We start from the raw sequence: 24,354 nt of genomic DNA, 5'->3' as shown, positions 1-24,354 counted from the left end.
CTCGACCGACTCATCTGCCTCGGACTCCTCGACTCCTGCTCTCGGTTGAAGCAGGTTGAGGTTGAAATCGGGGCAGAGCCGCCTCAGTTGATTGCGGAAATCGTTGAAGCCCTGGATGAGCCCGTTCACGGCTTCCTCTTCGAGCAGGTCGCGGAACTCTTCTGATTCACGGGAGAGTTGAACGGCGCTCTGGGCCTGCTCTCGGGCCTCCTTTTTCTGAGCTTCAAGTTGCTCGGCCTTCAGCCCCATATTCTTTATTTCCTGCTCGCGGACGATGAGCAGGGACTGCGCCTCGGCCAAACGAGCCTCGGCGGCCCGCACCTCTGATCTAGTTAGAGTGTGAGTGGTCCTTTCTTCCTCGAGCTCCGCGGCCAGGATTTGGACCTCGTCCTCGCTGGCCCCCACTCTAAGCAAAAGCTCCTTCTGTTGGAGCTCGGCCTCGATCAGCTTTTTCTCGGCCTCTTCCTGTGCCCGTAAACACCGACGAGCTCGTTCTTTGTAGTCTGCACCGATCGAGATCAGTGTATCGATCTCGTGGAGGTGCTGTAAGCAAGGCAAAGAGAAATTAGGCCGAGGATAAAATTAGGGCATGAAAGCTAAAAGCTAAAAGCGCAAAGAATAAATAATAGTAAATAATGAATAGACTTACCCGAACAGCAGAGAGGCGAGTTGAGTCCAAGAAATTGTTCAGGCTCATGGCCTGAATTTTCGCCCTGTCAGCTGGGAGAAGTGCGATGCGGAAGATCTGCCGCGCCGTCTCGACATTCTCGAGAGCTGAGTCACCCTCGAACACCGCCCATTCTGGAATATAGGGCCGCCTCTCTTGTTGGCCCTCGTCGTCCAGTGGACCGGGGAGGCTGGGCCTTGTCGCCTTCGGCAAAAGTGGCCTCGCAGCCCCTCGGCTGCTGCCCGGCTCGGACGCCGGGCGCTCGGGTCGGACGGGCGGCCGACCAGGGATCTGCGAGATTGACGCCGGGCATGCGAGCGCCATAGTAGCTCCTGCTAAGCTCGAGCTCCTGGGCTCGGAGCTCGAGCCCCCCCTCCGAGCAGCTTCGGAGGGCCCAGCTCGGGGAGCGCTCCTCTCAGCGGCCCCACCAGCCGAGATCTTGGCCTTCTTCGGCTCGGACAGGACTCCTCTAGTCTCGGCCGCCTTCTTTCGGAACCGAGCGTACATAGCTCTGCTCTTGGTCACCATTTTCGCAATGTCTGCAAGGACGAGCAAAAGAAGTTTGTAAAATATTGTGAGAGGAAAAAGAAGAGAGGAAAATTTTTTAAGTTACTACCTTTACCCTGAGGGCACGCCGAGCTCAGACCAACATTGATTAGAGCATCCTCGCTCACGAGGCCGCTCAGAAGAATATCATCCCCGAGGCCGTGAACGGCGTCAAGGATCCGCTGCTCGCGCGTGGAAAGCCTGGGGAGTTTGTTGGCGGTCTTGAGCCGGCTCTGCCTCCACCTAGGGTCGAACCCCCATGACCGCTCGGAAGCCAAAAAGAAAATTTTTTCTTCCATTCATGAATGGACGTCGGAGCGCCCCGGAAGAGTGGCCGACCCCCCCGAAGGGCGATATAGAGCTACTCTCCATCTTCCGGGTTGGACTTCAACATGAAAAGCCGCCGGAAGACATTCATAGAAGACGGGATCCCGTACGCTATGCACAAGGACAAAAATCCGATAATCGTCCTCCATGCGTTCAGAGCAAGTTGCGCCGGGACGAATTGGTACTCTCCAAGCAACTTATTCACAAACCCATGGAGGGAAAATCGCAGGCCGGCCCAGAGTGCCTCCATATACACTCCGATCCGACCTATAAGGGGGTTCGTTACCTGATCCCCCAACCCAGCGGGTTCCAAACGGAACCCTCGTCGAGGAAAAAACCACTTCTTGGCCATTTCAACCTCCTCCTCACTTATTGTGGACCCGATTTCATCCGGACCAAGACCCATTAGAAAAAAAAAGAAAGAAGAAAAGAGGAGAGGGGAGGAAGAGAGGGTTCCGAGCAGACGAAGAGGAGGACACCTTTGGGAGTTCGCCGGAGGTAATGGAGGATCGGCCGCTTCGGACTGGGAAGGAGAAAGGCTATGGGAAAGAAGTCAGAGACGGCCAAGTAAGGATTTATATAAATCCCTCTGACGGTCCAAATCTGCGAGGCGGAGCACTGCTCCCCGTCCAGATCATAACACGTGTCGACCCCAAAAATTAAAGCGCTGCATTCAATTCGAGCTGACGCTTCGAATATGGAAGCGCCTCGTTAGATCGTGTGGCCCCATCATGAGCCCACGACGCGAGGACGCTTCGAAAAATGAAAAGGTACCCCCCTGATGAAACGTTTCCGAAAAAAGGAGACGCCGCCCATTAAAAGCGCCTTGAAGCGCGCTATAATTCAAAATTCTCCTAATCCATATTAACACGACCAAAGCTACTTCCCGCGCTCGAGCCTATGAGCAGCTCGAGCTTGGAAGTCGGGGGGTAGTATTGGGGAAAAAATATAAGTCGTCACGCTTGCATGAACATCCGAGCAGACCCCCTCCGACCTGGAGGCGACCGAGCAGATCCTTCGACCAGGAGACCCGGAGGCGCCCGAGTGGCGTCTCCGACCCGGAGGCGCCCGAGTGGCCTCTCCGACCTGGAAGCGTCCGAGCGGACCCTTCGACCTGGAGGTGCCCGAGTGGCCTCTCCGACCTGGAAGCGTCCGAGCAGCCTTACCGACCCAAAGACGCCCGACTCGCGCGCTGTGGTCACATCCCCCCGCAGCGCGACCGAAAAACTACGCCTTGCCTTCGTCAACAATCAATGCGTATGGCCCCTACAGGCACTCAGCTTACTCAATAATTAAAGCGTATGGATTCTGCTGTCTACGGACATCAAGCCCCTTACGGCAAACCTGCTTGGCTACGAATGATGGCATGACTCCACGATGATTTGAGAGCTTCGGCCTAATCTCCTACAGTAACAGCATTGATTCACATGATCGAGCATTAATTTCTACTGCATGCCCAATCGTACGACAGACCGTTTGTCCCGTCACATCACAGGTAACCCAGCCCCTCTCTATAAAAGGGGAACTTCTCCATTTTAAAGGAGGCTGGGAGATGGAAACTCTGAATATTCACTACTCCTCCCGGTCATACACTTGCCCCCTCTGACTTAAGCATCGGAGGGCCGGCGCCGGAAATCCCGGCCACTGGCTTCTTGCAGATCTCCCGGAGGGCGTCACGCGCCGCCAGACCGCCTGATGCAGAACAAAATGCAGAAAATTCTATTCCTTTTTAAATTAAGAAAATATGGACCGGTGTCGATTAAGAAATCGACACAAAATTAAGGCACCTCGATCTAACTTTTAAATTATACCGGGTTAAGCATAAAATAGGGCTTTTTGTCACATGATTACCAATAACGATCTACTCCTGATAAAAGTGGAAAGATTCTCACCGACACGACGCTTGGAATCCTAGAAGAGGGAGGAAGGCCCTGAGATCCGGGATCGTCGAACGGGCCGCCTTTCGTCTCGGCACACGGTGGACTCCGAGTAGATCTGAAAACAAGATTTTTTTTAAGGGATTATTTTTTTGTGTGGACTGAAATGGAACAAGACAAATTTAAAATACAAGATAACTAATCCGGACGACGGATCGTCGAATCGGGAAAGAAATCCGGAAGGAGAACAAGAGCCGGTGGATGCGTCGCCTGCGCTAGAAGAACTCGCGGAAGACAGGGAGAAGCCGCGTTCACTTAGGAGAGAAAGATTTTAGAGAAGGAAGAAAGGTAGGTTCTTGGGTTTGGAAACCAAACTCTCTCAGGCAATTTGTCAAACAGCTTCTGTTCTTCATTCATAATATCAAGCCCTTTTTATAGGCATAACAAGGACTCATTCTCGATTTTTACAGCATTCATTCGGGATTCAATTCCTAGATTACTCTTTGGTTTTCAAAGCACAGTTGGCAACGTTGCATGGGAGAACTCGATGGGGATGGGTGACTTGCTGGAAGTGCCTCGGAAAGGGGAAGAGTAGTCCTTGGAATCAGCTTGCTTTGAAGTGTTGGAAGAACCACCTGTGGGAAGAATACCTTGGGAAGAAGCCGGTTGCACATCTTGTGATGGGATTTTAATGAAGACGTGGCTGACTTTGGAATGTTGGGAAGAGCCACCTGGGGAAAAGACTTGGAGCTTGAAATGCTTTGGGAAGAAGAACGGGATGCCTTTTGGGATTCTTCAAGGAACGGCTGGAGGGCTTGGAACCGGGTGGGTTTTCTTCGGTTTGGGAGCTTCTGCGGGAAGGGAAGAACCTGGGAGAAGAACCGGCTGGGTTCTTGCTTCGGGAAAGGAGGAAAAAGGCTGAACTTCCTCTTCATCTTCTTCGGCTGTAACTGCAAGGGAAATCCCGATGGGAAATGGGGACTCTTCACAGCATCATTTCGAATATCCTTCGTTGGCTGAATCGGGGAGAACCGGCTGCAGGCTGGAATGTCTTCAATTGCTTCGGTTGGGCTGTATTGGAGTCCTTTTCGGGAAGAGGAGAACCGGGCTGGGATGCTTTGTTGGGATGAGGAATTCACGATGGAGCTCTTAAATGATGTGAAACCGGGCTGAGGTGCGATAGAGGATACCGTGGGATCCACATGATGGGTGTTCTTTGATGGACACATCGAGATGGGATGGTAGGATCCATAGGGTTGCTGGCATTGGGTTCTTTGGGCTGGTTTCATTATGTAACCCATGTGAACATGACTTAGTCTAGGCTTGACACAAATTCAAACCAAAATTGGACTGGGCTGACATAACTTGAACTGAACTTCAAATTAAAATACTGGATATAAATTAAAAACTCAAGACTCCAAGAAAATAACAGACAAACTACAATTAAATGGCAGACAGGCTGGTGTCCCCACCAATTCTCCCAGGCTGAAAAAAATTCGACTCCGTCGAATGAAATATGGTTTGGACCTGGTAGAATATTAGGGAAAACTGGTGCAGCTCTTCTCGGGTTACTCAGTGTCAAAGATTTTAGCTGACCTTACCAACGAACCAGGTACCTCTGGTATCCATTCCTCCTGGTAGAAATATTTTGCTCGTCCAGAATTCTCAATGCTATCGTGTTTCTTCAAAATTTCTGGCCGTGGACACTCTGGTAAGGGTTCACTCTCAAAGGAAGGATTAGGCTCAAATCTCGCTGGGTATCGTTATTGGCTTTATGCATAACCAGATTAGAAATATTAAAAGGTAGAGATGATGCCATAATTTAATCCACTTTCTTTTTTTTTAAAAAAAAGAAACTCGATTGATATGCATGCAATGGATCTGACTCTAATAACCCTAAATGCAAAGTTACTCTACTGGACTCTTAAAATGCTAACCATCGGTCTGTGGAAGGTATGCAGATGAAAATTTCCATTTTACCCCTAATAAATGCCACAAAGTTTTCTTGACATATTTGGCAAATCGGATATGCTTCCATGGATAGTCAGATAAAGGTATTGGCGAATACAGTCCAGGGTCATATTTTTTTCCACTGAATTTTAAATGGTCATTTCCATTAGCATTTTGATTATACCTTCCTAGGGTTATACTGGCAACATTCCTAGGAGGTACGTCATGCGGCACGTCTTCCTCATATGATTGGAAATAAACTCGTTTAAAGGAGTGGTGCCTAGGTATTAATGCTGTCTCTAGCCAGGTTATCGTGTATGGGCTCGGGTGGTCAACAGCTATTAGCCCATCTTTTAAAATAGCAGAGACTACATGGGTGAAGCTACCTCTATCAATAAAAATTCGGCGAAGATCAATTTCTAAACCTATGAAGGTATTAGAGATAATGATACTCGGCCAATTTATATTTTCTTTTGGTTGGGCCGGGGTGCATTCCAAATTAATTACCTTCGGTTCTAGCTGAACTTCCTTAATTGGACTCGGTTCATCATAGGCTTCAGTTAGGTCTAGGTCCGCTATGTAAATTTCCTCAGGATGTTCTTTTTCGGTTACTCCAAGGTTTAGAAGCTCGGAGGGGCATTGACTTGCAAAGTGACCTTCTCCGGTGCAGTTGAGACATCTAACTTTGGAGCTACATATTTTAGGCTTCTCGACCAGGGTGCTATAATTCTTAGATTTCTCTCGGGGTTGAGAACTCACTGGTGGAGGACAGTTGGGTGCGGCTAAAACAGTTCTGGGTCTGGAAGTCTGACGGAATTCAGATCTAAGGCTCGAGAAGCTCAGACTCGGTGTTTCATGTGGACGGGTCATATGATGTCTATTGAACCCGAGGTGGTATGGCTTTTCCTGATAACCACGTGGGTAAGCCCTATCATAACTGAAATGATGATATCTATTTCTGAGGTTATTTGATATGGAGGGACTGTTCATATCCTCATGTTTTTCAAGGGAATCGAATCGAACACATATCTTGCCTAATTTGTCATTGATCTCCTCAAGAGCTGAAAGAACTGGGGATTTCATTTTTTTTTTTTGAATGCAACTAATGCAGAAAATAAAACTGGTGCCCTAACAGACTGGCTCTGATACCAAACTGATGCGGAACAAAATGCAGAAAATTCTATTCCTTTTTAAATTAAGAAAATATGGACCGGTGTCGATTAAGAAATCGACACAAAATTAAGGCACCTCGATCTAACTTTTAAATTATACCGGGTTAAGCATAAAATAGGGCTTTTTGTCACATGATTACCAATAACGATCTACTCCTGATAAAAGTGGAAAGATTCTCACCGACACGACGCTTGGAATCCTGGAAGAGGGAGGAAGGCCCTGAGATCCGGGATCGTCGAACGGGCCGCCTTTCGTCTCGGCACACGGTGGACTCCGAGTAGATCTGAAAACAAGATTTTTTTTAAGGGATTATTTTTTTGTGTGGACTGAAATGGAACAAGACAAATTTAAAATACAAGATAACTAATCCGGACGACGGATCGTCGGATCGGGAAAGAAATCCGGAAGGAGAACAGGAGCCGGTGGATGCGTCGCCTGCGCTAGAAGAACTCGCGGAAGACAGGGAGAAGCCGCGTTCACTTAGGAGAGAAAGATTTTAGAGAAGGAAGAAAGGTAGGTTCTTGGGTTTGGAAACCAAACTCTCTCAGGCAATTTGTCAAACAGCTTCTGTTCTTCATTCATAATATCAAGCCCTTTTTATAGGCATAACAAGGACTCATTCTCGATTTTTACAGCATTCATTCGGGATTCAATTCCTAGATTACTCTTTGGTTTTCAAAGCACAGTTGGCAACGTTGCATGGGAGAACTCGATGGGGATGGGTGACTTGCTGGAAGTGCCTCGGAAAGGGGAAGAGTAGTCCTTGGAATCAGCTTGCTTTGAAGTGTTGGAAGAACCACCTGTGGGAAGAATACCTTGGGAAGAAGCCGGTTGCACATCTTGTGATGGGATTTTAATGAAGACGTGGCTGACTTTGGAATGTTGGGAAGAGCCACCTGGGGAGAAGACTTGGAGCTTGAAATGCTTTGGGAAGAAGAACGGGATGCCTTTTGGGATTCTTCAAGGAACGGCTGGAGGGCTTGGAACCGGGTGGGTTTTCTTCGGTTTGGGAGCTTCTGCGGGAAGGGAAGAACCTGGGAGAAGAACCGGCTGGGTTCTTGCTTCGGGAAAGGAGGAAAAAGGCTGAACTTCCTCTTCATCTTCTTCGGCTGTAACTGCAAGGGAAATCCCGATGGAAAATGGGGACTCTTCACAGCATCATTTCGAATATCCTTCGTTGGCTGAATCGGGGAGAACCGGCTGCAGGCTGGAATGTCTTCAATTGCTTCGGTTGGGCTGTATTGGAGTCCTTTTCGGGAAGAGGAGAACCGGGCTGGGATGCTTTGTTGGGATGAGGAATTCACGATGGAGCTCTTAAATGATGTGAAACCGGGCTGAGGTGCGATAGAGGATACCGTGGGATCCACATGATGGGTGTTCTTTGATGGACACATCGAGATGGGGTGGTAGGATCCATAGGGTTGCTGGCATTGGGTTCTTTGGGCTGGTTTCATTATGTAACCCATGTGAACATGACTTAGTCTAGGCTTGACACAAATTCAAACCAAAATTGGACTGGGCTGACATAACTTGAACTGAACTTCAAATTAAAATACTGGATGTAAATTAAAAACTCAAGACTCCAAGAAAATAACAGACAAACTACAATTAAATGGCAGACAGGCTGGTGTCCCCACCACCGCCGCTCGCCGATTCTCACCGGAGTTCCTCCTTCCTAGCCCAGTGGTCGCCCTCGGGTCCAAATTCCAGCAACAATATAAGTCAAATCAGCTTAGCTATCGCTCCCTGAATTTTCTTCATCAAGATCCTTGGCATCTATCACAAATTTTCCACGACAATTGTTGTAAGCCTCTAAAAATTAAATTCTACATGCAATACTAAATTTTACCAACGACTTCAACAACAATGACAAAAGAACCCAAGATCAGCTTATAATCCTAGACTTTGAATTTAAGTTTTACACATACCCTATAGTCTCCAACAGACACAAATAAGGTCTATTTCTTTGTTCCAAAAATGGTAATTGAAATTACCAAGGATTCCACCAATTTGAATACTCTAGGACCTCAAAATAAAATCATCTCTTTCAACTACTGGGATAAGCCTGTTTGCAATATCCGCAAACATATTCTCCATCTACATGCCGAGTTCATTATGATCTACATACAGATTCAAACCTCAAAGAATATTCCAATTAGAAATCATAAAAAATCTTGTTTAGCCTATACGTTAAACAACTTCTTATGAATGTATACCCCCATATCAAATTGAGTTTTCAAATTTATTAATGAACAAATAATTACAATGCATGATAATACTCCGTGCCCAATCCTCTTGTGTTTATTGTTTTTGTCAAAATCGTATTAATAACCTAACATACAAATTGCTCCACCTTAAGAACTCCTAACTAGCTCATTTATACTTCACCAATGGGCATGACAGGGTGACATTCAAATTTTATTAAAAATAAAACAAGCATTAAAAATAATATTTAGAAAAGATAATATGAAATTATCAACAAAAAAAAATGCAAACAAAGATGCCTTATAACCTAATTCTATCCAACTCTCAACCTTTTCAATGAGTCCTAAGAATCCTTGTACCTAGGCATTTATGCCACCATTCATAATATTAAATAGCCTCAATATAGTACCCAATAACCATGCGTGTCCAGGCTACCAAATTGCAAGAATGCATCCTCTCAAAAACCTTAGATACCTTTTTATGGCATCCAAACTTATTCTAAATTCCATTATTTTATTTTATTTTATTTTTTACAACAGCGCCTTACACAACATGTGCATGAGTGCGATCAACAAAATTTAAAAAAAAGAAGCTGACAGAAAGACTTTTTTTTTGGTACATCGACGCCTCACACAACATAACACATGCATGAGTGCGACCAATAAATTTTTTTTAAAAAAAAATTGATGGAAAGAATAAAAAACGTCCGCTTGATTTTTCTACGAAAAATCACCAGAGTGATGAGCTGCAAAGAAGGCCATCCAGCCGGTACTGTTTGTGGCTTCGAGAAAACGGGCGGCAAGCCGAAACGGACCTTAATCGGCTCGGATCGAGTTCCATGGCCCAACGAAGACCTGATCCGACCTGACAATAATCGACCTAGGGACAGAGGAATAATTTCATCTCTCCTCCGATCTCCTCTCCTTTCCGCACTCCTCTGCGGCTTCGCCTCCCACTCGCCCCTCTCTTCAGGAAGCACCCTTCGTCTCCGGCAACCACATCCTCCGGCGACCTTCTCCAGCGACGAACACGCCCATTCTGCCCGCGTATCCACCTTCCACTCCTCCGGCCGCTACCTCCTCTGGCTTCGTCGAGCAAGGGAAGGATTTGAAGTAACGGCAAGAGAAGGTACACCAGCCCAATCCTCCTCCTCACAATGTGGTTTTTGTGATTAAATTCTTCTATGACAAGGTAAATGTGGGTGGTTATTTAATTGGTATGGTGGGTGGTGGTTTAATTGGTATGCCGTAAGAAGGATTCGAAGTGTGTTTCTTCTTGTGATTTTGACAAGAATGCTGGGATTTTTTACAATGCCTCGCGGTATAGGTCAGATTTTTGAAAAGGAAATGGATTCAATTAATTAAATGGACTTGGGATTTCTCGCGATGCTCGTATTTTATTTCTATGAGTTCAATCTGTATGCTGTAAGAAGGATTTGAAGTTTATTTCTTTTGTGATTTTGAGAAGAGTGTTGCGATTTTTCACAATACCTTGTGAAATAGGTCAAATTTTTGAAAGCAAATCTATAATTTGAATTAATTGAATCTCATCGGATTTTTCATAATGCTGGTATTTGTTTTTATGAATTTATGCATTAATCGCACAATAAACATGTACTCAGAATACTGAAGTTATGCATGAATAATCTACTGGTTGGATGTTAATCAAATCCAGTGGTCCATGCAGAAGATATCTATAATGGCTTTATAACAAAAGATTGAAAAAAAGAAACTTTAATATTGAAACACTTCTTAACAAGCAATGGCAAGTGAGAATCTTCTTTGGGAAAGTTATTGGAGCAAGGTGTCTCCAATCACCACATGCTATTTGGCAGGTAAGAGTTTTCTTTGTGAAAGTAATTCATGTTGCCACCAGTGGCGATTGCAATTGAGGTTGGAGAGGCATGGATCAGATCAAGACGTCATGCGTCCTCGTGATATGATCTGTTTCCCTCTCATCACTTTTCAAACTTGGACTGCTGTTGCCACCGGGGGCCACAGCACTGCTCCACTTCCAAAGATGGGAATCTTTTGCCAAATGCTGAAGTCCCAATCAGATATAAGAAAGCTTCCCAAACCCTACTGCCCAGTCATGACTTGCCCTGCTATTCCTTATCCTATTTCTCATCCCCTTCACCACCATTGCCACTGCAGCTCTGTTGCCTCTGCTTGTATTTTTCCCTGGAGATAAGATTTCTCTACTTCCTATCTGGCAAAGACTTCTTTTTCTTTCTCCATTTGGTCAGTATGAGGGAGTTTGAGGGATGAATGCATTTCCGATGCTGTTTGTGTTTTAAGAATCTTAGTTACAATGATAATGGTTCATAGGATAATGGTTCTTGTACCCCTTTTTCTTCAACCTTATTTTTTGAGGTATGCTTGAATGCGGGTGATTTGTTGTCATTTGGGATCATTTCTGTCCAAATCATTGGTCATAAATTAATGAAAGAAACTATGAGTCACTTAGAAAGTGTTTTGTCTTTCATCTTCTCGTGAGTCCGTTTAGGAAGCTTCTGATTTTTTGGTTAGCCACAATTTAAGTATGGCTGCTGTTTGACTGTTCTCTTTGGAGGCCCACGAATAGTGGGTGGCTTCATTTGCTGCTGCTCCGTTCCTACTGATTATCAAACTGATAATGAAAGAGCCTTATGTCATCTGTTTGGGATTGGCTTGGAGGGATGAATGTATGATCTGACAAAGTTTAAATGTTGTAACTACTGCAACCTGACATTGACCCTCCTAATTTGTGTTAAATTCCTAGCTGAGGTAGCACTAGACAAAACAAGATCATGCCATGAAACCAAGAGCACAAGTATGTGGGTAGAATCCTAACTTGTTGGTTTTGTAGTTTGTATATGCTACTAAGAGGAAATGGCTCAGCTATTTGTGTTTGCTCATTTTCTGGGTGAACAATTGGGTGTTTATATAAAACCAAGGAAGGCAAACTGGAAACTTGACAACATTATCGCTTATAATCTCAATATAGAGATAGATGCATGAAATGACAAAAAATAAGAAGTCTTATCTTTATTCAAGGAATTGGGTTCTTGAAATCTACAGGTCTTTTGAATGGTCTATTTGTGGATTTATCTTAAAAAATGGGTGAAACTGATCTTTGCCTGTATTTTCTCCATGGAAGGTTGGGATAACTCATCCTCGGTAACTTGTTTCTATTTAGAAAGGTTTTTTGTATAATAGTTGACTTCACATTGTAATTTTGATCATTTATAGAAATTCTGTTAAATTTTCCCGTGTCACATAATTTGAAAGTTCTGAGTGGTGTAACTGAGAACAAATTTTTTTTCTTTGATGCAGTCAATATGGCCACCCTTAGAAATCTGAAAATTAAGACGGCTACTTGCAGACGCATCCTTAAGGAGCTTCATTCTTATGAGAAAGAAGTTCAGAAAGAAGCTGCAAAAACTGCAGACATGAAGGAGAAAGGTGCTGACCCTCACGATCTTAAGCAGCAGGTAGCTGAAATCATGATTTTTTATTTTTGTTTTACGTTTTATTATGAGTAACGTATTTATTCTTTACCTTACATCAGGATCTTGAACCTTAAGCTAACATAGGTTTTGTGGAAGTAGTGATTCATGCATTTGTATTAGCTCTCCCATTTGTTCACCTGCCACTTACATATGGTTATGCACTAAGCTAGAAACCATCCTTTTGATGTAAGATTTATTTAACTAGTCACTAGTTTAGATTTCCTTATTGAGTTGGCAATTGTAACATTCTTTTTATGGCTATTATTAGTGAATAGTTAAATGTGTATTTGCTGACATTTGCATCACATAATTTATGCTTTTTTTAAATAAAAAAAAATTTGACAATCCCCCTTATGTGCCAGCATAGAGTATCTCTCCATGTCCTTTAGTTGTGCCCTCTATCATTTTGTACAGTTTTCTGCTTCTGAGTGTACTCAACGCTTGAGCCTACTTAAGATAAGTCCACATTTTAGTTTAAAGGAAATGTTTAATGGTTGGCATATAAGTGGAAATATAAGTGGATTAGGTGATGTGGCCTTGTTGAGACTTGAAAAGTATACATAATATGATTCTGATGCCACTTTTTGGGTTCAGATCTGATATAGGAGGATTATTGGAACACCAAACAGATGCTAAGATGATCCCTGCAGCAGATTTAACAAATCTGTTTGCCAGCTTTGATAGAACAAGCCAATAGTCTGCTGCATAACAGCATTAATAAATTTCTGAAGAGGAATACAATAGGTAGAAATGAAAATGGGGGGACAATATTAATAGAATTAGTGCAATAAGAAGTAGAAGAGAAAGCAGAAAGAAGAGAGGAAGTGACCTGCAGCTTCATATTTCTTTCAAAGGAACTCAAGTAAAATATAAAAAACACACCATAAGCATCTGATCATAACAGCCTTTTATTTAGTTTAATCAGCTATCTATCCTACTACAGATAGGACTATCCAATTCTGAAATGAAACTAAAGGATCGTCCACTCCTACCTCGCTTAGCATGTTTTGGAAAACATGGGTCTAATTCTAAGGATTTGCTTCCCATATTTTCCTTAGATGTCCCAAAACCTGCCTTTTTCAATATCTAATTGTCATCCAGCACAGACAGATCAAGTAAATGGCTGCAAGAAAATTCTGGAACCACTTAAATTTGCATGCTTCTTTCCAAATTGTAAACCTCAAGTGCCAAGGCTGCCCTCTTTTGGATCTCCAAAATCCAGATCCACTTACAAAGTGGATGTCGGACCTATTTGTGAACTTCCATAGTATTATAGATCCTTACTGAGAATATGGAAGCAGGAGGTCTAGAATGCTTGAATATTTGCAACTTTGATTTTATTAGTTCGACTATGCCAATTAAATGAAGGGAAATAGCAAATATCAAATTCAATCTAAATTCATTTGCTACAGGGAAAGAGTCATGGACAATCAAGCTCCTATGAGCAATCAGAATCCTCAGACATTTGATAAGAAGATGGCTTTCACCAATATCCAAGTAGTTAGACGGAATATACATCAAATGATATGGAGTACTTGCAAAATGAATAGTTCATTTTTCGCCTTACCATAAAATGTGTTGGATCTGAAGCTATCGTCTAGGGAACATTTTCAAGAGTCAATATCAGGCTTAGATCAACCACTAGAGAACATCAGAAAGTCAATGGTGAAGATTTGATATCTTACCAATAAGTTAAAAGCTCTGACAAGCTCCTGAGCAACGATCATGAAGTAACAATGGTTCTACACTTGATAAATCCAGCTTGATTGAATATGATCAATTACCTAATTTATTTTGAATTTTTAAGCAAATTACTGAATTGCATCCCAACATTTCTTTTAACCAAATCTAGAAAAATTGAAATAAAGCCTCATTGAAACGCTCATGCTTAAAAGCTTTATCATGGTTGGTAGAAAAAACCACATTCTCAATTTCTTTAAAACTTACTAATCTAGATAGTCATAGACGGGCTTTAAAACATGGAAATCGAATGCACTTCTTGAAAACTGGGTGGAATGTGGGACTGATTAAAGAGTTTGCTGAAAAATTCAGTTGCTTTACCTTGAACACTCTCTAGCATGCTCCATTATCAAGCCAAATCAGCCGTTAGGGTTCCATAAAGAATCAGCTGCTTTGCCTGCCTTTAGGGTTCCATAAAGAATTTCGTCTTCCAGACTTGGACACTCAAGCCGTACTCTGCCTTAATTGACTTTTCTCCATAGCCAACCAAGATCTATTCATTTGTGTTTGTAGCATGCCTGCTCTTAAAGCTCCATATGGAATTTGAGTTTTTTGTCACCCAAATATAGCTTACCAAGCACTATTGCATATGCAATGGAGCTTAATTCCGACTTAACTTGCTCAATTTTTTAAGCAGGAAAATCTAGCTGATTCTTTTTTTAAGTTTGTTTCTAACTTAACAGCATTCTGCTTCTACATTAACCATGATTGTTTGACTATGTGTTCGTAAATCTTTAAGGTTATTTAGTGTGTACTTGTATACTTGCTTGTGCTAAATTTATATCTTTTATCAACAAAAGCTCTTTATCAAATATTTTTGTTTAAAATTTAATACTTAGTATCCATTTTCTGGTATTTAAGATAATAAATGCTCGTTGCCACATATGTCATACCACTGTGCTTGTCTGCAGCATAAGTGCATGACAGTGTGTAAGCTCTTTGAATTCTATGACCAACATAAAAAATATCATTAAGCCATGAAACTGATGTAGGACCAATTAGGGATGCCTTACAAGGGCCTAAGTGGAACTAATGTAGGGATTTGATAAAGGTTTAGGCCAAGAAACCACCCTGCTGTCCTGTTATGTTCCTAGAAACAAGATAGAAACAATTTCTTTTTGGTGATTGTAAAACTTAAGATGGTTTTTAAATCTACTTTTAGATCGTTAGAGCATGCATAGGTCCAATGAACAAGTTTGTAAAAAAAAGGGAAACTTGTCAAATGGTAGTGGCTCGTGTTAGACATTTGACAGAAATTAAGATCACAGGTTTTAAATTCATGGAAAAAATGATTAAGGTGAGATTTAGAAGAGCAAATATGAAGATGACATTAGTAGAATTGAAAATAATAGAAGATAGATGAAGAGAGAGGAGGAAGAGAAATAGAGAGATAAGAAGGGCCAAACCCAGCCTAAAGTAATTCTACCACTCTCTCAAAACATCTCATGTACAATGCTTTTGCATCCTGCCCTGATAGACCCTTTTATAGACTTGACTCTAGTTTTACAAGTAAACTAGGACTCCTAACCAAGTAAGCTTCTCCAAAATCTTTTCTAAAAAGCAAAACTGGGAATACTAGATAACCCCATATAGAACACCTAAAACAGTTCAAAATCAAAATTTAAAGGTTTATGACTTGTCCAGCCAAGTATATACTTAAAGTGGGACTCTTTCACACCAATCCTACTAAAAGTAGAACTCTAAAACCCACTCTAAATGTCACCTAAATAAGAATTCCGAAAATACAACAAAGTCTTAAGCTAAGCTTTTATTATGCACCATCTGAAATTTTTAGCTTAATGTTGGAAGTCACTGTAACCACTTTTAAATTGTTATCTTAAAATAATTCAATTGGGCAAAGCATAGTGGGATGATGAGATTTAACCAACGTCGGCCGAACCGGACCGAACCGCCCGGTTTGGACCGTACCAAGTGGCCCCAGTGGGGGACTAGGCCGGTTCAGCTATTAAAATCGGGACCGGTCCCAAACTGGCCGAAACTGGTCCCAAATCGGCCGGAAAGGGCCAGAACCGGATCGAACCGACTAGACCTGGTCGGAACCATTTGAAACCGGCCGATTTTGTTCAAACTCAGTGGATCTGGTTCGCACTGAGTCGGGTTGGTTCTAAATCGGCCCTACTCCCCCTTTCCTTCTTTTGTTATAAGAGAATGTTGGAAAATTCCGAGAAGTTTTTCAAGCCTTCCCAACGTTTATTCTCTTCTTTAATCGTCTCCTCTTTTTCCTACAGCGAAAATCACACTGATTCAGTACGATTGAATAAAGATCCAAGCCTAAATAAGGTGTGCTTCCTCTTTCTTATCTCATTTTCTCTTTTTTTGGGGGGGGCTCTAAAAAATAGCTCAAAATTTGCAAAATAAGGGAGATTATGCCAGAATTTTAATTTTGGCTTGATTTTATGATATGTTGTAGATCTATAGATGATCTACATGATAACATAAAATTTTTTAATTTTCAGATGATATATAATTTTTAGATATCAGTAGGTATGTTGTACTTTAAATATGTCTAATTGATTGTATTATTTTATATTTTTTACCTCACTAGCTGATTTTAGAATATTTCACGTTTGTAGCATGCAATATCTTACTAATCTTTTTATATTTTGTATCACTTTAAAACAACATGATGGATCATTTAGATTAAACCGAGATCATAGAAACATCAAAAAATATTAAAATAACATCAAATTAAACTTAAAATTATTCAAAAAGTTGAAAAAGATTGATTACCAATTAATTAAACTTGAAAAACTAGAAAAAAAATTAGGCGTATTAGTTTGAAATTGGCGTGCCCAAGCGTACCGTGTGTCAGTACAATATCGAACCGGTACCGTACCGACCCACCCGCCAACCAGTACAGGTCCCGATACCGCTTCGGCAGACCTTAGATTTATCTCAAACTAATAACTACTTATTTTATTTTATCCAATGCGTAAAGGACCTATTTGAATTTTGAAGCTAAAATCATAATGCTTCTTACCTATCTAAACTTGCCACCTTGTTGCATGGCTATTTTGTCAATTTTGTTAAAATATTCTTTGTTTGGAAGGGGAAATTTCAAACCTTGAATATTAAGGCTAAATTTTATAATTTAGGCATTATCAAATTGTTCTGATGGAATTATGCCAAGGCCGTATATTGTTAAAAAGTAGGCTCATGGTTTATTCCTAGAAACATCAATGACTTTGTTAAAAGGAATATGCAAATTCAACTCATTGTAGTAAGACTCAAGCATGTGGAATAAAATTGATAGTTTGAAACAAAATTGCTTCGACCATACTACCATTCCAAATTCTTCAGTTATGCTGAATGGATATTTCGACTTTATGGCAACTTCCTCTTTGGCCTAATAAATTAGTAGTATATTTCCACCAAACCTTGCCGTATCGGTTAGTACCAGTGTGTACTGACCGTACCATACTATACTGATATTGAATTGATATGCAATACAAGGGACGTATCAATACTCGGTACGTCGAACCGACCCTCATATTAGGTGTACTGACACTATAATAGGATGGTACTATTATGGGGCTCGGTACCAAGATGGCGAATTTTTTCCACCATTAAGATCATGCACATTTGTCAACTATGAATTATGCCTATTACGACCGTATCTATAATAAAGAGCATTGCCTTAAGTAATGTTGTTGAAATCAGTATTTGGTTTCAATTTTCATATATCTTTTTCAATTTGTTCGTCTTCTTTCTCATTAATATTATGCTGATGAATCATAATCTTCTATTTAATCATGCTAGATGGTAGATAAAGCTAACCAATCTTAGGCCATGTTTGGTTACTAGGAATGGAAGTTCAGAATGGTTTCCATTTCATTGGGAAATCCATTATTGGAAATAATCAGAATGATTGATACCGTTCCTATGATTGGATAAGTCTAGGTAATCTCAAGGGAATAATATTACTATAAGTATGCAATTATTAATATAAATTTAATATGTTAATATTAATTATAATGTTATATCTAGATTTATTCAAATTGTGATCATGATTATCAAAATAATGTAGTATATAAATCTATAATGTAATATATACTACATATAATGTTATTTAATTTATGATTGTACAAACTATATAATTAGAGTAGTATTATTATAACATCAATATTATTAACATAGTAGTGTTAGTTTTGATGCTTCAATAATATATTAATGTTATATTATAAATCATATAATTAAAACGATTAATATTAATATTATATTGTATTATGTAATTAATAATTTTGATATTCATATATAATACAATATATTGTGAATAATGATATTGTTAGTTATATAAGATATTTGTAGTAAATTATTAATATAATACTATATAATAATTAATATGAATAATAAATAATAATATAATATTGATATAATAATAATTATAAGGTTATATAATCAATAGAACTAAAATATTATAATATATATCATTATATTATCTAATGGATAATAAATTACTATAATATATTATCGATATACAGTTAATATTAACAATAAAATATATAAAAAAGCTCTTCATCATTACTCATGTATCTAGGATTATGGAAAATGATACCTAAGCCACCCTCCCTGCCAAGAATGGTTTTCTCCCTTTTTATGGGAGTTCAATACCTGCTAGAATAGTATTCCCATGTCCAAATGAGTTACTAGCACATGGGAGGAGGGTGGATAGAAAACTGATTCCCATTCCACCTCCCAATTCCTGATTACCAAATGTGGCCTTAAAATTAGGCAGTGGCTTATGGCTATTTCCATCACATGAAATTGCTATACATTCGATCAGAGATATGGGATGATGCAAAAATGATGTTGAATATAAATTTGATGGGCTATCGGGCTCTAGTGAGGTCACAAAAATGGACAAACCATTTTTAGTTGACCATCTACTAAAAGTAGGCAACTGGAAAATGAAAGGTTGCAGAAGCACCTCTTCATCAATATACCAACAAGTTCACCATGACAAGTTCTTTAAGGCCCAAGCTTTAAAGAAATCAGATAGTGATATTATCTTTTAGTCAGGAAATTATGTTTCAGCCCCCAGCTCACTTTGACAAGAGCTTCAAAAATCAAAACCTTATGTTTTGTATTGATTCTTGAATGTAATCTGGCGGATAACAGTGCTTAAATTTCCCAGATTTCAGTAATGCCTCTGCTAAGAAATTAAACAATGATAGGAGCATGAAGAGGACAACACAAACTTCAATATGATGATAGTAAACTTTAAATGTTCTAATGATGGCAGACTAAATGGTTTGGAAGGGGCCCTGATATGATCTTATTTGGATTCAAGAGGTAGTAGTGGGCCATTCTCATTCAGAAATAGTAGGCATTAAAGCAACATATACTGATTGATGGGATAGCCTAGCACATGTTCTAGGGGTGGTATGGTACCAAGGAAAATAAAATACAATATCAATTTTGCACAATTTATTGAAAGAAATTTGACTAACTTGATAAAACTATTTGATTAAATTATTTAATGTCATACAATATTGCTTGAGTATGATTTCATCTATTATTGATTAAACTAGGAAAAACAAAAAAAGAAAGTTTTTCCCCAACCTGCATAATGTTAATTAAACATAAGAAAGGGGCTCATCCTTGAAGCATCATAGTATATGTGATCAATAATACTCATTATTTTTAATAAATCATGAATTGAGTTCCAATTTTGGAGCAGGAGAACGTGTTGGCAGAGTCAAGGATGATGGTTCCTGATTGCTACAAACGATTGGAAGCTGCACTTGCAGAGTTAAAAGGAACACTGGTATATATACTTTGCCACAGACAAATACCATGACATCGTGAATTAAATCTTACTGATATTATTCTATTGCAGGCTGAAATGAAGGAGTCCAACCTGCAATGTGTTGAAATCGAAGAAGCTGATAGTGTGATTACAGAAGTTGAAGCATCATTTCCAACATCAGAGGATTAGAAGTTAAACGAATTGAGCATTATGACATTCAAAGTTCTGATATATGGGCTGCCCCACATGTACTTATATTTTATGTGGCTTATCATGAATGCTAGTTCCTTCGGGTGTTGGATCTTTGTATTTGTCTAATTTTACCAGGATTGCATTCACTGATAAGTAACTTCCCTTCAAGATCTTTTTATGTTAGTTTTACATTATCCAAATCTTTTTTCATCCTCCTATCTTGCTTCCACTCTAACCCTAACAAGAAGCGGTGGCATCTCACCATCCTTGTGCGCAATCGCTGGATCAAAGACCTACGTGCTGAGTTTGTTTTGCAGGATGCCGGTTGTCATTACTCATTAATATGTCTTCTAATTTTTGATTGTTAGACCATTCCTTCCCTCCAGCATTTTGGCAGCTATATTGCACTGCAGGATATCACTATTTACCTCCCTTTTCTATGCAGATCAAATTTAGGCACTTTCATTCATCATATATCTCGATTCGCCTCAAATATGCTGTTGAAAGGAGTCCATGGTTGGAATTACTTGCTTTTGTTTTGTTCTTGTCAAGCCAGATCCCATATGAGGGATGAGTATATTTGAATTCTATGTCAGACCTGGGTTGAACATTTAGATTTAGACAGCAGGGTACATATTAGATTGTCTGGATGGATGACTTAACCATCATTATAACATGACCTTTTATCAACTTTGAGTAAACTATGCTTTTGTATGTGTGCGTGTGTGCATGTGATGCGAGTTTCGTAATGACAATATATCTCCCATATTTTCTGTTCAAGTTAATATCAGCATTTCATGACTCTTTTGATTGCAAAAATAGTGCCTTCCTAACAACAAAATGACCACCTCTAAAGGGTTTTTTAGTTACTAATAACTAATTATACAAGTAAGCATATTCCACCAACATAATAGTAGAATCTTTATTGTGTATTTATGTCTAAAATGTACAACCATATCAAGTTTATAGATAAATGTCATTTTCAGGTAAGTTGAAATGTATATACAACTAGTATTCATAATAAATCCTCAGAATGTTAATTTTTCATTATTCACGAAATTATCCAAACAAGTACAGCTCGAGCTGTAAGTGTCTTTAACAGCACCGCTGCAAAAGAGAACGCAAATAAAAAAGAAGAGAATTGGGTTGCAGACTGGGTGGCCACCTATATGGCCAACCACACCGGCAGTACCATTTGGATAGGGGTCGAGGAGTTGCCTCGGAAGCTTCATGATATTTTGTTTTCTGATTTTATTTGGTGTATTCGTGCACGTATGTATGAATTATCCATTATAATAAAAATAAAAAATAAAAAAAGAAAGAAAGAGGAGAAACGTTATCCTTTTCACACCGTCATCACCTACGTCAAACCATCAGAGTAGAATATTGAGGAAATGAAGAAATTTGATAACTAACTTTGTTACAAGGTATTAAGTTTATTAGAATTACATCCTATTCTAAATGCAAAAGTTTAAAGTGTCCCCATCTTAACTCAATGACCAAATGACACTTCCTAACATCATATTAGAGGCTAAATTCTAATTATTGGCATCTCAACATAACTTCCCTAAGAGGTTTCAAATCCCAATGCCATGTATATGGTTGCATCCTTAGTAGGAAGCATGGTGCCACTAGGTAATGGGGCTTCCTCTCAGAGGCTTTCTAACACAAGCCAACCCAATCGAAGGTTAATGTGGCTCGTTTATAAGTCAAGCTTGGAATAAGTTTGGTAGGAGATAGGAAACTTTGGTTCCTGAGTAAATTGTTGAATAAATTAGAAGTTTGTTTTGTTTGTTAGATCAAACGATAAGTCCAATTAAGCATATTATGATTGCTCGGCGGAAAAAGCATATTACCAAGTTGATCCCGGGCGTGATAACAATTTCGCTTGCATCCTAGAAATAACATTTTCCTCCAAGAAAAGAAGAAAAATGGACTTGCAACATCTAAAATAAGAAAAAAGAAAACATGTAAAATAAAAAAAAATATGGTCTAAATAATTGCATGATGGCTAGTCTCATTTAGTCATCTTATATTACCTTTCTGCACATCAACCCGTGATTTATAAGACAATTCCATTCAAGCACTTGATTAACAAATGTAGAATTTAAAACACCGCTTCAAGTTGCATGGTGATTGATGACTATATAAATATGAGATGCTATAATAATTTAAATTAATAGCAATAGAATAACTTAAGTAAAGATGGTCCAAGTCAATTCTTACAAATCCTTGCTTGCATGTGTCAATCCATATTTTAAACATTAAAATACTTGAACTTTTAAGCACTTTTATTGACAATTATATCAATAATAGAAAATTTAGGATTAAAGACGAAAAACTTTGTGTCACATATGAACCACATTCAAGATGGAAATACAATTACTTGGTGCCTATTAGCGATCTAATAACCAGATGTTGAATTCAATCATGCTAGATGCCTAAACCAAAATGGTTGGTAGATCGGTCGAGAGGGGAGAAGGGCTACCTGATTTGTACCTGAATCTAAGTAACAATTTATACACATATCAATGGTAGTTGAAGAAAAATGGGTTTCATACTTTCATACCAGTGTCTATCACTTCATGCCAATTCATATCAGCCGATGTTGGTCCATATGTTTGCATTCCGGTTCATAGTAGTTAGCACTATACATGAATTGGAAATTGACATTGTTTTCAAATTAATGACAAGTTGATGAAAATGTTATCATGGTAACAAGGGCATGTCAAGGGCATCCACTTAATCTTTGTTATATTTGACATCATTAATCATTGAAATATGTTGTCTTCTGTAAAGAATTGTAATATCTATAATCCCTCTTTATAAGCAAATAATTATTACAAATAATTATTCATACAAATTCAGTTCCTTTTCCAAATATACTTGATTTTTTTCAAAACAATATTTTACTATGCTTGATTAATTAAAAGGGTTTCACCTTTTTTTTTATTTTTAGAATTACTTTAGTTCTAATTATTGCTCACACTATACAGGTTTGATATCATTTTATAAATAATTAGAAGTACCATGATGTACATGATAAGAAGCATCTCACTCTAAGGCTTTCCTGTTAAAGTATCAATTAATTAAAAAACTAAAATATCTTAAAAATATCATCAAAATTATCCAACTAACTTCTGGTTATAGAATCATACAAAACTTCCCTCAGTCACCAAACTAAAACCTTGCAACGACAATATAAGATCTCCAATATCTTAATCCATTAAATGGAAATTAATTAGCCTTTTAATATTTCATATATGATCCTAATTAAGCATGAGAACACTTGATAGAATTTTCAATTTTGAAGTTGGTTTTCTTCCTATTTTGTAGTGAAGTTACTTAGCAAGACTGCAAAAGTAATCTCAAATACAATTTTGCTTAGCCATGGACGTTGTGAAGAATCTTTGCAAATTTTACCAAAAAAGAAAAATCTTTACACTCCAGGATAGTGGCAGCGGGTGACTGATAGTTATTTGACACATCAGTTCTGGGGGCGGAGTTGCGAGTTGCCTGGGCAGGTCTTCGCCATGCGCAGCAGGTGCTGCAGGCCGGTTCGATCATCCTGAAGGCGACTCGGCCACGGTCATTGGGTGGATTCGGAGGGGGCCGAATGGTGAGAGCACGGACCATCCCCTGATCCGGGACATAAGGATGATGATGAGGGATGGGATGGCCTTCGAGGCCAAGCATGTATTCAGACAGGCTAACAGGACGGCTGACTGGGTGGCTGCCTATGCAGCCCACCACTCAGGACACACCCTGTGGTCAGGAGAGGGGGAGCTGCCACTGACACTCCGCAAGCTTGTGTTTTTTGATTTTCTTGGGTGTATTCGTACGCGCATTGTATGAAAAACCCGTCAAAGCAAAAAAAAAAAAAGGAAAAGAAAAATCTTTGCAACTATTCATTTGCTTGCAAGTCATTTGCAACTTGCAATTCAATTTGCAAAAAAGACCTTGGTAGTTGCATAGGGGATTGAAGTGAAAGATTATAACAATTATTTTTGCAACTTAAGGGGCAAATCTTATCCCACAATCTTGGATCCGATCACTCTCTCACCTTCTTATGTTGCAACTCAAATTTTGAGAAGACAAAATTACAAATACCAATTAACTCCTTTGAAATACTTGACACTAGTTTATCTTTCACATATATTAGAAAGTACTTGATATTTTCTTATAGTAAAATACCACCAGCATCAGATTATTTATTTTTACGAAATAACAGAAACTACAAACTTGAATAAAGAAAAAATAGGCCTCTGGCCTCACACCTGTTGATCATAAGCATTACAAGTTATAACACCCAGGTTTTAGACCCTTGTTTCGTATGCTGTCAAACTCCCTTACCACATAAGGTTCGGAGAAGTTTATACATTCATCTACCTCCAAAGAAAGAGAATTAGTGCAGAGG

General features: G+C 39.6%; 2 protein-coding genes across 2 annotated transcripts in view; one reads left to right on the top strand and one right to left on the bottom strand.

The window, feature by feature from the left end:
• Positions 1-12,064: 12,064 nt before the first annotated feature.
• LOC103720351 (tubulin-folding cofactor A-like) lies at positions 12,065-20,120 on the top strand. The gene is made up of 3 exons (XM_008810011.5): positions 12,065-12,217; positions 19,677-19,763; positions 19,836-20,120. The coding sequence occupies exons 1-3, from the start codon at positions 12,065-12,067 to the stop codon at positions 19,932-19,934; spliced, it is 339 nt and encodes a 112-aa protein (XP_008808233.4). The 3' UTR covers positions 19,935-20,120.
• The window catches only part of LOC103720352 (thylakoid lumen 15.0 kDa protein), a 56,334-nt gene continuing 44,194 nt past the window's right edge, over positions 12,215-24,354 (bottom strand). Inside the window, exon 6 of the mRNA XM_088713385.2 lies at positions 12,215-12,933. Within this exon, the coding sequence (XP_088569511.1) occupies positions 12,868-12,933 (66 nt within the window). The 3' untranslated portion in view covers positions 12,215-12,867. The remainder of the gene's footprint in view (positions 12,934-24,354) is intronic.

This window comes from Phoenix dactylifera, chromosome 17, assembly GCF_051530095.1.
Source record: "Phoenix dactylifera cultivar Ajwa chromosome 17, Ajwa_hap1_PhDact_Kaust_v1.1, whole genome shotgun sequence".
Classification (NCBI taxonomy): domain Eukaryota; kingdom Viridiplantae; phylum Streptophyta; class Magnoliopsida; order Arecales; family Arecaceae; genus Phoenix; species Phoenix dactylifera.
The sequence above is the reverse complement of the archived record's forward strand: the minus strand, read 5'-3'. Positions and strand labels throughout refer to the sequence as shown.

What these genes read in the sequence shown, in the direction of transcription:
- LOC103720351 (XM_008810011.5), top strand. Translation starts at nt 12,065, where the DNA reads ATGGCCACCCTTAGAAATCTGAAAATTAAGACGGCTACTTGCAGACGC. An exon ending in CTCACGATCTTAAGCAGCAG is followed by an intron (nt 12,218 to 19,676) that starts GTAGCTGAAATC and finishes ATTTTGGAGCAG; the next exon opens with GAGAACGTGTTGGCAGAGTC. An exon ending in CAGAGTTAAAAGGAACACTG is followed by an intron (nt 19,764 to 19,835) that starts GTATATATACTT and finishes ATTCTATTGCAG; the next exon opens with GCTGAAATGAAGGAGTCCAA.